The 13,901-nt window shown below is 37.3% G+C and overlaps 1 protein-coding gene across 32 annotated transcripts in view; it reads right to left on the bottom strand.

Moving 5' to 3' along the window:
* The window catches only part of CAMK2D (calcium/calmodulin dependent protein kinase II delta), a 160,297-nt gene that overhangs the window by 64,209 nt on the left and 82,187 nt on the right, over positions 1 to 13,901 (bottom strand). For all 32 annotated transcript variants that reach the window (XM_065062245.1, XM_065062255.1, XM_065062251.1 and 29 more), the window contains exon 4: positions 4,283 to 4,337. In XM_065062245.1, coding sequence (XP_064918317.1) covers positions 4,283 to 4,337 — 55 coding nt within the window. The remainder of the gene's footprint in view (positions 1 to 4,282; positions 4,338 to 13,901) is intronic.

Here is a 13,901-nt window from a genome sequence, read left to right as displayed (position 1 = left end):
TAGCGAAGGCCATGACCTGAATAAAAGCGTGATGTACTTTTCGGAGAATGTCTAGTTCTGAGATCCTGCTCTGTTAACCAGCAGGAGCACTGAATTGTCTCGTATGGAGAGGTGCACTGAAATCAGAACCCCTGCATATGTTGCTATATCAACTGAAGTACTTAGGCTGATCTCTGAAATCAAATTACAGAAGGACATTAAAATAGGACTTGCCTATTGCTTGCCTGCTGCTTCTGTTAAAACTCTTTTTTTTAGGCTAAAATAATGAAAACCTGATCCATTGTACCATTGACGCAGAGAGGGAATCATACACAGATTCTAGTCTGTGTACTTAACTCAGAAGACAACTAGCAGTACAGTTATATATGCAGGTAGGCTATGCACTATGTAAGTGAGGATCATAAAGCAGAGGGTGAAAAGTAAAAATAAACTTAAAAAAACCAAACAAAACACACAAACCCAAAAACCAAACCCAAAATCAAAACAAAAAAACCACACACAAACAAAAACTTTGGTCCTGCACTATAAAGCTACATATCTCAATGCCTTTCTGATACAGATAGAGTGTCAACTTCAGTGAGGTCCTATTTCATTACAAGACAGCTCTAGTAAATTTCAGGGTACAAATTAAAAGCCACTGAATCTCACAAATTACTATCATTCCTTCATAGTTTTCTGAAGAGTATACTAAAATGGCAACAAATAAAGTACATGGGTTTGTTCAAACAGAAGAAGTAAAAGCAGCATGTAGAAACAATAAGACCCTCTGCAACAGATATGTCTTTCATAAAAACTGCAGAGGGGGCAACCAGAAGGATTCCAAGTACAAAGGATGCTATTTCTATTTAATCTCAGAAGAGGTACATTAAGAAGGAATTTTTAATTCCATTCAACTCACTTTCTATATTCACTAAAACAAATTACTGCATTTACAGCATTAAATGTCATCTTTTTGGTGTAAACATTTGTAACGACACATACAAAATTACTCACTTTATATATGATATTCAACTGATTATTAAAATTTACAAATATAAGAAGATATTTAAAAGGAAACCCCAAATTAGCACATCTAGCTATAAAGCCTCTGTTGATGATCACATTGGGGATGTTTCCTCCTGGCTCACCTTTCTTATTTCTTAAATGGCTTTCAAAATGATGGTGTGAGGAAGCAGTTTTACAAAATTACAATGGCCTTATACTTTTTACATTTATCTGTGACCTTTCTCCTTCTGAAAAAGAAAGGTTCAGGCACTTATCCTACGCAATGATTGCTCTGCAATTAGTTTATTATTATTATTTTTGTTTCTCCTATACAGTACAGTCCCTCCACTTGGAATTCAACAGCAACACCAGGATTGTAAATGTACCAATTGTTGCATCTCATCAAGTGCATTAAAAAATAGGAGACACTAAAAAAAGCGGATCTCATTGAGTTGCACAAGAGAGTCTTCAAGTGCTACAGCTGTTTCCATTCAGATACAGCAATTAATACTGACAAAATTGATTGGATTTGTACTCATCTAACATCATTAATGCTGAAGACAATCTCATTCGTGCTTAGCAACTGAAATGGGCTGATGGAGAGACACAAATCCTAACTACAATTGCCTTAACCAGTAAAGGAAGGGGAGTGAGAAACTTCATGCAATCCATCTCTTTTTTTGACCAGATAAAAGCACAGCTAGCTCTGAGCTATGCAAGAGAAGCAACAGGCTTCTCCACCAGATTGCAGACATCTCTATGACAATGATTCCAAAGAAATTATTAGGAATTCAAAATAGAAAGTGACAATGATTGGTTTTTTTCCCTATTCAGAGCAAAAGCACTCTTCCTCTTCACGTTCTGATGTGGGATGCAGTCTAAAAGAAATTTCTAAAGATGCAGTAGTACCGAATCCCACACAGTCTGAAAGAAATCATTAGGATAATGACATGATGGTATGTGTAGGTGGAGTGACAGTGTTACAACACAGTCAGGCTACTGTTGAATAAAAATTAAATAAATATAGCATGTACTTGGCCTTCATATCAAAGAAGCTCATATGGTGCTTTTTTTTTGGTGGCGGATCTTTTATGCGCATTTAAACAAGCCACTAACCATGCTAACTGCGGTAAAAGATGAAGTTTCACTAATACATGGTATTAGTGAGCATTAAAGTAATAATTTCTTAGTCTGAATCAAAAATTAGATATGAACAGCCATCCTTGCTAGTTAGACAAAAGTTCTTTGAGAAAGCAACACGTCACTTTTCCGCAGACAACTATCAAGCAGTACAGTCACTACCTCTATCATTTAGACATTTTATTTTTTGAAAAATAATTCATTTTGATGAAAAACCCAAACCACATGATCAAAACATTAAAAGCTGTATGTATATGTTGCAGCCCTACTTGTTTGAAGAGGATGAAAACCAAAACCATGCAAAGTGCTGTATATGAACAGCACACATTCGAGTCTGTTCATATGTTTGTCCTGAACAAGACTGACAGGCAAACGAGAGGTTCCAGGCAGTGCAGAATGTTCCCTGTCCAACTGAGCTTTCTACTACCTCAGTATCATTGGTTTGGGTATTAATTTCTATTGCAGAATACAGGCTTCTATTTATTTTGTTACTAATGAAATACAGATACTAGTATCTACAACTTTGAAGTTGTTCAAATGCCTTCTGGTTTACATTACAATCACGATCTCCTGATATATATTTGGCATTATATATTCAATTTAAGGCAAAAGTGGACTAACTGCAATTACAGTAGGCCACAGTTTCTAACAGTACAGTAGTAAAATAGAAAGATGAAAATGCCACCAGTTTACAAAAGAGATCATGTCCCTAGAGCTAGAGAATTCTGCATGCACTTTTTAGAAATATTCAGGATTAAGATTTTTTCATTTCCACATAGAAGGACTTTCTTTGTAATCCTTAAAAACCAAAACAAACCAAAACCAAGTAAAACAGAAAACAGTGCATGTCAGACGACAAGCGTGCATGTTGTGCCCTAGAGCCATTTCCAAGCTATCAGTCAGAGCACTTACCTGAGGTATACACAAATTAGCCATAAATTCCTGTTGAGCCCAGTTAGGATTTCAGTACTGAACTCTGAATGCCTTCACTGCAGACAGAGTTTTTAATATTTTTGTATTTTTAGTCTAAAATCTAGTCTTGAAGAAGTCTTTGCAAATTTCTTTAAAAAAACTAAGCCAAAAAAACCCAAAACCCAGAATGTAATCTGAACATGAAAGCACACAATTGATTGTAGAAGATCCAGGTTCTGACTTACCTATGCTGAATGCAAATATTTCCATTTATACGCTTAGAAATGAGCTATTTCACATTTCTACGTGAAATAAAGTATTCTCATTCTAAGCAGCAAAACCACGTTAAGCCTAAGAAACCTCCTGGGGGGAAACAGGGGGAGTCTTTTTTTGAATTCATGAGTGGCCCCGGAAAAATTTGCAGTTGATGCAATTCATTTTACTTAAATAAGTCAGTTTTGCAAGACAATTCCTAACCATTAATGTTTGCCCATACCTAGAACCAAAAGCAGTAACTTTTTAAGTGAGTGGAGAAGTTCACCTGTCCCAGGGAAGAATGAAGAACATCAGTGTGTGTTTTTCAGTTAAGAGCCTGAGACACGTAGTTGATGTTGTCACCATCCCTTCTTTCACTAAAGAGCATCCAGAAGAAACAAGTTCCACACACACACACTCACTACATGAAGAGTAAAAGGGGAAATAAAAGGCAAACTTTCTATATGCTGGGCATTCTGCATTCTGAATGGCTTCAAAGTGAAACATTCTATAGATCAGTAAGATATAAAACAGGAATAAACTACTGAACAAGTCTTTCCCTCTAGGAGCCTCAGGCTTACCTTTCATTCCAGCAATGAGGATTTTCTGTAGAGAAACTACTCAACATGTTTGTTTCCCTTACAGACAACTGGCTTGCAGCAAATTATTATTTTCCAAGTCATATGTTTGCTTAGCTTTGGCAGATATCATGCAACTTTGACTTACACAGCTACATTTTATATTAAAATTTACTTCAACAGTGGCCCTACTTTGAAGTTTTTAATATGGAATTCTTACAGTGATGCTTACAGATAAGTTCTTCTACATGCAAATGATCAAATATGTTACTGACCTTTCAGCTCCGTTTACATCTATTTGTCCAACTCATTGCAGCAGAGTCATGCATGTATCTCTTGAGCTTGTATTTACATCTCAGAGTTTTGAATACCACATCCCCAACATGCTAAATATTTGCAAAACACATACTTACAAGTCAAAGACTAAGTAATGGAATCCTTCTTCTGATATGCTGTCATGAAGCCGCACTATGGAAAGAGGGAAAAGAAAAAAAGATAAACATCAGTCACCTTTTTCATGTCTTTAATGCTTGTCTTTTAGTTTGGGGAAGAGGGAAGATTTTTAATTCTGCTGTAGAGCTGGTATCGCATCCATGTGTGTCCTCATCTGTGGTCATTTTGTGTGTTTTTTTAAATTCTCTACCCTCAGAATCGCCTTTTTCCTAAGGTGAGATAAACGAAGAAACCAAAAGACTGTGTGAGCAGCTCATTGTACAGTTATTTTTAAAGGTGCCACAGGAGAATGCTAAAGTCATTTCCTACCACGCACACCTACCTTGCCTTTGCTCTTCATGCTCAATCATGACTAAACAAGTACTAAAAGCACAGACTTCATCTTTATATATTGTATTAGTATGATTCAACTCCCCTTTTCCTAGGCAGAACCTCCAATCAATCTTTTAAATAGCACATGCAGGAGTCTCCAGTCACTGGATTTTTATTATCTTAAATAGTATTCTTAATGTCAAACAACTATTTTCTCAGCAGCATTACATCTTAAAAGTTGTAAATAAACAAGATGGGGAGAGGAAAAATCCAAACAAAACAATACACAACCACAAACCCCGCACAATTAATCACAGATTTCAGCAGAACAACAAACTTCAAGGGCTATGTTAACTCAGACAATAGATGCTGATTTTGAAAGAGAAAGCATCATGGCAAACTAAAAGCATTCAACCATACTAAAATAAATGGAAAGCAAAAGTGCACATTCAGTTAATAATTCAAAATTCTTTCTTAACTAATCATTAAAAAAAGGAACTTAAATTAAAAATTAAATTACTGTCTGTAGAACCTATAGTAATATAACTTTTTTTAGTCTTACCTTCTCCTAACTATAACTTTTAATTAAATGCCTTCTGTATTATTCAAGATAAAATAATCAAATTTTTAAACAAGTTAACTGCCAAGACAGTGACTAATTTTAACAGTCAGCTGCAACAGCATAAAAATACAGCACTACTCCCTTAGAAAGCCAGCTTTCTGTTCACTGGCAACATCACATTTTCATAATGATATACTCGCGAGAAATGAAACAACTTGGGTGTGACATTCACATTCCCTTAAAAAGAAACCCCAAACCAAACCCAAACTGCTCATTCCCTCGCTATCAAATAAAGACAACTGGGTAACAACCAAGTCCATACCACCCCATCGAGAATAGTCTTCTAGAAGAACAATTTAAGCCCACATTTCCTACTATGACTCCTTAAGCACTTAACACAGCCTCAAAAAATATATATATATTCTGAGTATACTAATATTTCTGTAAGACAGAACCCATAAAATACTGACTCCATGCACTCATTCAGACCTTGTATCCATCAACAGCATATTTTCCTGGTGGAATGTCTCTGCCTGGGAGGCCAGTTAAAGATCAATGTAGGAAGAGAAGAAATTTTGAGAATGGCAAGCTTCTTTTTACAAGTTCATATTTAGCTCAACTGAAAACATTATATTAAATGCTGGTCTTCATTTTCAAAAGTTTTGTGTTCATTTATGAAAGCAGATCACTAAAATCACTAAAATCCTCAAACTCTAAGACGACGCATGTGAAGCTGCTCAGAGAAATGAATCATGTGAAGAAGGAATTGTCTTGCTCTGCATCTGATGTGTGTGGCAGTGGTGAAGGGTATGCTGGCTGGAAGGAATATGGATGAGAAACAAAGGACCTAAAGCCTATAGAATCACAAACCACATCTGTCTGACAAAAATAAAGCTCTGACTGAAAATCTGGCAGCCTTCGGTAAGGAAAACTTTCCTTTCTGTAAAAAAAGAAAAATCATTGTCTGCATCAAACAGCTACCAGCTCCATCATTAGCCTCTGTCTCTTAACTGACACTTCTCAGTGGGGTCAAAAAGGGAATATGCTGTATTCCTGCTCATATTTCTATCACAAAGAGAGAAATCTCCCAGCAGACTGATGCCTGCTGATCTATGCTGAATTTCCACAGTGGCAATCAACACCACAGCAGAAAGAGTAAAGGGAAGGGATGGGGAGCACCCACCCCTTGGCCACGGGTACTCAGACCTACAGACAGCAAAGATGGGCAAGAAGAGCAAAGCAGCAGTGCTTGGAGGTGGGACAGCCCAGCAAGGTACCTGCATCTCATTAAATCACTGTGAAGAGCAGTATCTGGAAAGAGGTAAGGCACGTGAGAGGACGTGCCAGAAGCAAAAGGATGTGATGTCTAGAAAACAGTCATTACCATTTCCAGTGTTTGTCACAGCCAACAAGCCTACAGCATCCTAATGATTAAAACCCCGTGGAATGTTTACATACACCTATGTGTCCATATCTAAAGTTTTCCCCAAGAATGTACTAGTCATATGCAGAACCTTCATTTTGAATTTTAAGAATTTAAATTGCATCATGGTAGACCTATGAATTAAGTCGTGTGGTTTTTCTCAATTACTTTAAATTAAATGGCAATTCCCAATGCTAATTTTTCCCACAATACATGGAAGCTTTGTCCGTTGTTTGATCCAAATCATGATCACTTATAGAATATAAATATATATATGAATATATATAATATAAAAATAAAAAAGTCAGGGTACTCTAAAACTGCTTCATGTTCAAAACTCAGCTGATGAAGAAAGTGTAATACAAAAGGATTTTCAGATTTCCCCAGATGGTGGCTTTATGCACTTGCTATTTTTCATACAATACATGACATTAAAAAAAATCAAATCAAATAAACATTACTTTTTTACTTAATAATATTTAGCCCAGGGAAACATCTTGTGTTTACACAATACTGAAGAGAAAACCAGCTCTTGGCTGACTCGCTGCCTGGAGCTCGTGATGATTCAGAAGAGCCAAGTAGGTCTAAATCAGAACTTGTGGGTTTGGCTGGTGCTGTATTCTAGACTTGTCTTAGTTTTAACAAAGTGCAAGCCTTAAGCACAAAAGACCAAGGCAGTATTTCGCTGCTGTGGTAAAACATACCCTATTTATAGACATTAGAGGGACATATATTTTAGGGTATCGGAATCAAATAGTGTAAATATTAAACTGAATAAAACTGATTTTAAAAAATGGAGCACACTAAAAGAATAATTAATCAAATAACAGTGTAGGAACAGCAAGAAATAGGAATCTTCCAGATCTTTCTACTAGTGCATTTTCAATGTCTCTTTATGGAATGAAGGATACATTATTTATTAATATCTTTAGTTATTCATGTATTTAAAAAACAAACAAAACCACACACACACGCACACACAAAACCCATAAAAACAAACAAACAAAAGCCACATCACAAAAAGCCCAAACCAGCCAACCAACCCACCCCCCAAAAAAACCACAAAAACCAAAACCAACTTTCTTGCTGGTTGTGTTCTTTGAGTTGAGATTTCAGTACCCCCAAATGTCTCGTCCTTAAAGTAAACCACATGTGGGACGAAACACCAAGTACTAGTCTAGAACAGTATCCTGAAACTTCTGTCTCAGAGACCCCTAAAACCTCTGCCTTTTGAGTACACTATGCACAGTAGCATCAAAGATACTACTCATGAATGAACGCTCAGAAATTAGCAATGGGATTTACTACAGACCCTTTGGTATGTCACCGAGATGCAAGAGAACCCTAAAATACTGATTTTTGGAGTGCATTTGGTACGTTTTGCATATGCCTCTCCAAAAAAAGTTTACAATTTGTAAAAATTTAATACATAGCAAATTATACCTTTTGATAGAAACTGTCTGTTCCTGAAATAGATTCATAAGAACTCAAAGCATAGTTTTCTGTGAACTCTTTTTTGATTTGAAGCAGCATTCCTCTCCTCACAGCTCGCTAACAGCATTCTATTCAGATGGGCAGAAGCCTTCATATTCGAGTTCCCATGTCATGTACGGATATTGAGAACTACCAAATACTTCTGGTGAGGCAGCATATTAGCTGCCAACCGCTTTCAAAGAGCTCTAAAGTATTTAAAACAACCCAGATTTTTGAAACAGCTTTAGAGAACTAAAACAAAGTATTAAACCTTAAAATTTAGAAATTAAATGCACCTTTAAAATTATACTACTTTTGTATTAAAAACAGACAGTCTTGGTTTCAGCTTGTGGCTACGAAACAAGCAACAGCCAATATTCATACTCATACTTCCTCAGTTTTTATGGTTCATTCCCTCTACTCCATCAGCATGGATTTGCTAGCAACCAGGTGAAGCAGAGGATTGTATTCTTTAATAACTGCTGTGAGAACGGCTTTCTTATATGAATTTATGAGAAATCAACTCCTAGATAAGAATGAAAACACAAACCTATGGTCATTAAAGCAGTTTTAAAATTGCAGCCCTGAAGCCATAAAGTCATAGGAGAAGAATAACGCGCATTTCACTGCCATTGGTTTGAGGCAGTACAAACCCCTTTTCTCCCTCTTTTTTTTTTTTTTAAATAATTGTGTCTACCACTTGTACTGCTAGGAATAATATATTTAAGCCTGTGATAAACACTTCATATTTACACAGACTATAATAGACACATTATTACAGCTACTACATATAGGTATCAGCAGCTCCATACACATCAGTAGCTTATTCCTGCTATGTCAGAGAAGATAAATACCTTGCACACCACCATACAGTGTATAAAAACTAGAGCCAGGAGTACCAGTTTTAGCTTGGATAGAGTCATCTGTCATAACGCTGTTACTAAGCAGACCAGCATGGCACCATGTGAAGGGGCTTCTAGAGCTTCACTACATGCCTAAAATGGGAGGTGCTTTCACTTTGTCACATCCTTTTCTAGAAGATGGCTTCTTGGTTCAGTGTCACAACAGAACCGTAGCTCCCTTCTTACTACAAAAGGATTGTGATTTGAGATTATGGACAATGTTTTTCCTCGGTCTGGTTATTTCCTTACTAGCCAAACTTTAGTCTGACATGTCTGTGGGGACATTTTCTTCACAGATCACATTCTTTCTTCATCTTTCCTCCCAAATGTCTGAATCATAGAAGTGAGATGGAACAAATCCTCTGAATCAGGATCATATTGCCCTGATTGTCTCTGGAAAGGAAAACACACTGAAGCAGCCAGGGAAGATCAAAACTGCCTTTTGGCAAGTGCTTATGTTGGCTTCTTCGGTCAGTTCAGATACAGTTTTTATGCCAGTAAATCCACTAGGTGAAAATCCCACATAAGCACAAGTAAAGAAGAAGAATCTCTGATGAAGACAAGACAGCTTGACAACCCAGAGTCGAGGGTGCACGACAGCCCGCATGGCCCAGGCTCTGGTGCTGCATTCTGCCTGCAACTCAGCTTTTCACTGGGAAAGAAAAGGGATGTCGTGCTGACAATCTGAGAAGCTATTCACAAAGTTTAAGAGGTGATTCACTACAAAAAGTATTCCTGTGTTCTTTTCAAGCACATGTATTTCTTTATACACATGTATCAGGCAGGATTCAGGCATGACAAACCAAAAGGCAGCAATTACAAAGATTATTCCATCCAATATAAGAACTCCCATCAGTAACTCACACTGCACACACATCAGTAACATATGCTCCAGAGGCACAAAAAGCATTCAACAGCAGAAACAGTTCCATTTGTCTTTTTTGAACAGGTTACAGTTGTTAGACCTAATCATTATTAATTGTTTCATGAGAGCTAGCATCAACAAACACATTATATGGCAGAAATGACACAAGATTATTTTTTCCCTCCTGCCTGCTGGAACACTATAGTCATTCTTCTCCAGCGGGTTACAGAGAAGGTGTTTAACAACCTTTCACAGTAAAGTTGTTGCCCTTCAGCAAACCATTTGAAACGTCTGATAGGAATCCAGGGAGGACACAGCCCTTGCATTTGGAGAAATGCTATAAGCCCATAGAAGGTCAGGAATATTGCCCTTTGTCTTCAGCACTAATTATCATCTGAAATACTTTCCAATCGCCACTCTACAATCATCAGCATAATAACTCATGGGAGGACTATTGGCTTCATTAGCTCTGCATTTAGCCATTAGTGTGGGCAAGCTCCAATCAGATTGAAAAGTGAAATGATCTCCTTTGACTTTTTGTGCTTAACTGTAATATTTTCTGTCTGTTCTACAGCAAACAGCTTGATATAGTGGCAAAACAACCTTACTCTGTCCCTTCTGAATTTCTGTCTTTAAAAGAATAAATCAAATTAATATTTTTCCACATACTTTCAATACAAAATTAAAATTTTTCCAGGTAAGGAAACAAGTCGGACAGTAGATAAAGCCGGATAAAAATTCTTTAGGATAAAGATATCTAATCACATATAAAAACTATTGCCAAAAGCATTTATTTTTGTGAAACCACTGAAGTGATAATTTTGATAAATTTGGTATGTGAATTAGTTCACATTACAACAACAAAACATTTGAGAAGACTGAACTCAAACAGAAGTTACGGTTCATGGTCAGTACAGCAACAGCTGAGATGTCAAACTGCCACTCTTTAAACAAGACACATTCTATGCAATCCCACTCATTGTGTGTAAGAATAGAGCATGGCAAGGGATAACATAGCTAATGGTAATGTTCTCAAAGACACTAATTTTCCCTTTGGTGCTAAAGATTAAAATCCGTGGTCTCCCAGAAGCATTAATCCTGTAACTCTGTGAAGCCAGATGTCTCGAATTCGTGCATTGTTAGGAAGTTGTAGAGGTTGTTCATCAGGAGTATAGGTTTAAATGAGTTTGAAAGTGCATGCTGTATTTGCTGAAATATGAAAATTATTTCTTCAAGTTCCTGCCTTCCTGCAAGAAAAGTGAAATAAAGGGACAGATCTGCTTTCCCTCCATGTTCACTTCACTTCCAGAAGTGTATTCAAATATTTATGCAGACAGATCTTATGCAGATAACTAAACACACACACACAGAAACCCAAACAAACACACACGCACACCCCCCAACCAAACAACAACTTTTAAAAATGAACTTAAAATACTTAATGAAAGAAACTTAATGGAATTGACTCAATTTAATCTCAGGTTTTCTGTGAATTGGTACCTGCTGGCCACTAGCTATGGAATAAACTGTTGCATTTGAGAATAGAGAGGTATAACAAAACCTGAACAGTTGTAGCTGGTATGTTTTTTGGTGATATTTGACCCATTCTATTTTCTATTTTGAAACACTTTTCTATAAGCATTTTCCACTCTATCGTCACTCACAAAGACTGCCTCTTACTCAGCAAAACCTCTTAGCTGAGAAGATCTACAGTGGCTTAACACTGCTAGGACTCAGATCTTTCTGCAAAGTCACCCTTTGTCATCTTTTCTGTTCTTCTAAATAAACCAAAGGTAATGAGGGAAGGAAAATAAAGTTACTGTTAGAACTTCATCAGAAACTCACATGGATACCAGTGCAGAAGTCATTACAGCAGTGCTAAAACCTGAGAACAAAGTCAAAATTCATCCTATAGCTTTTAATCTAGATCCCAGGCTAAACATGATAAGCACAAAACTGCATATGGGAGCAGAGCTGCAGATGCAAACGCTTGAGAACCACTACTCAGGCGTGCTGCTGTTTGCACTGATCAGACATGTGCTTCCTTCAAAAAGCCCATCTTCACTGCAACCTCATTGTACCTCAATGTTCCACATTTTTCCATCATTGTCACTGCTTTCTCGCTTTTGATGCATGGTATAAAAAACCTCTGCAGAGCACCAAACTCCTTAAATCACTGGTGCATAACACAGTCATGACTATAGGCTCCAGACTTTGAATTCAATACAAAACAACCCTGCTTAAGTGTAAGTTGGAGTTACTGCTGTGGCTACAGCTCCTGTTTTGTGCAGCTTAGACGCTTCCCTGAAAACAACCAATTCTAGATTTCAGCCAAACCTACCAAGAAAGCTGGATGAATATTCAGGTACTCAGCACTGGATTTCTGCTGCCAGAAACCGAGTAGGCAGCTGTGGGGGTTGAGCTCCTCCATGATGTGCTGAGCCACAAGAGGAGGGATGCCCAAGTCACTGAGCAGCACTTGGCTCTTGCCATGGGTGATGGGCAATGCCCTCTGTGTAGAGGGAAGTGTCCTTTGCCCCCTGCTCATGTTTCAGGACCTCAGAGTCAGAAATGTAGGCAGTACCTTTACAGCTTAGATTGTTCCTTAAGCTTGTATTTCCTCATTTACAATACTAATCTTCTGAGACCTTGAAAGCCTGGGGCTCTCTATAAAAAAGCTTCTCAGGTACAACAGAAATAACTTTGCAAATATTAATAAGAACCATTACCTAACAATCTGAAATATTTAAAGGCTAATCTGGTAAGATTAGTACAGTAGCAATGCTCAAGGGCAGCTGATTTCTGAGAGACCTTAAACATAGAGTAATGCTTTGTGTATCTAAGAAAATAATCCTCCCCCATGCTGTTAAGACACGCAAGCAGTATACTGTGATACTTACTATCATCAAATGACTTTATGCAAGCCCTCAGTGCTGTGTATGCTATTAACAGGTCTATATTCAGCAACAGTGAATGAAAATGATACAGCTTCCAAATTCACTCAAAAGATAACTTTTTATTGCAGTGCAAGTTCAGTTATTTAGGGTCAACAACGTGAAAAAAATTCTATTAAACTGCATGTGTCCTGGTATAATGAAAAATGACAGGAAAAATAATGAGCCAATTTAGTATTTGGAAAGACTGCATTTGTCCCCAAGGCACTGTAACAGTGTTAACTAGTAAGAACAAAATGCCATATATTCTAGAAATACTCATTTGTGACCAAAATCCTCCCCATCAAGGCTCTCACACAATAAACTTCTGTATTCTGATTAAATGCCAGGAATGTTTACATTCACTGCCTTCATTAAAACCCTTCAAGTTCACTGCATGCTTAGAAGTCAGTTTGCCAAACGGTTCACTTCAGTAAAAGACTCTTGCTACACAGAAGAAAATATATTTGCCAAAGTAGATAAAAGACCAAATTTTGAAGTGAGATCAAGTTAATCCAGGTATGGATGTCAAAGCAGATGGACTCAAATTACCAGCCCTTTTGGCATGATGAGACTCTTGCTCATCCCTGGTGGATGAAGACTGACGGTTTAAACAGGTCGTCAATATGTTGCAAAATACACGTTGTGGGAAATGTCAGGGAGAGAGAAAAAGAAAGAATGCTTCAGAAAAGGTATGTTTTGCAATCCGAGGAGGCTTATTGAGCTACTAAACACCCTAAAAAGGCAGCTTCTCATGGCTTCGCCAGTAACACGCAAGCACAGACAGACCCTCAGGCCTGGCTTCTACCCATGCTTCAGGCACTATGCACTAACTAAAGATGTTTCAAAAAGACAGTGATTCTGTTTAAACATCAGAAATCTAGCTGTTAAAAATTAAACATTAACTAATTAAAGAAAAGAAAGTCAATGGGCATTCCAAAACATACCATTGTGTATTAATACTCTCCAGGGAGAGTGGTTGTAACTACTCTTTTTTTTTAGCCAACAGATTTTTATTGCTTTTTTAGCACACCGTAGCACATGTGTGTGTGCATTTATGTATTTACATACGCACAGAAGAGTACTGCGGAATCATAGCCTATATCCTC

Source organism: Columba livia, chromosome 4 (genome assembly GCF_036013475.1).
Source record: "Columba livia isolate bColLiv1 breed racing homer chromosome 4, bColLiv1.pat.W.v2, whole genome shotgun sequence".
NCBI lineage: Eukaryota > Metazoa > Chordata > Aves > Columbiformes > Columbidae > Columba > Columba livia.
The sequence above is the reverse complement of the archived record's forward strand: the minus strand, read 5'-3'. Positions and strand labels throughout refer to the sequence as shown.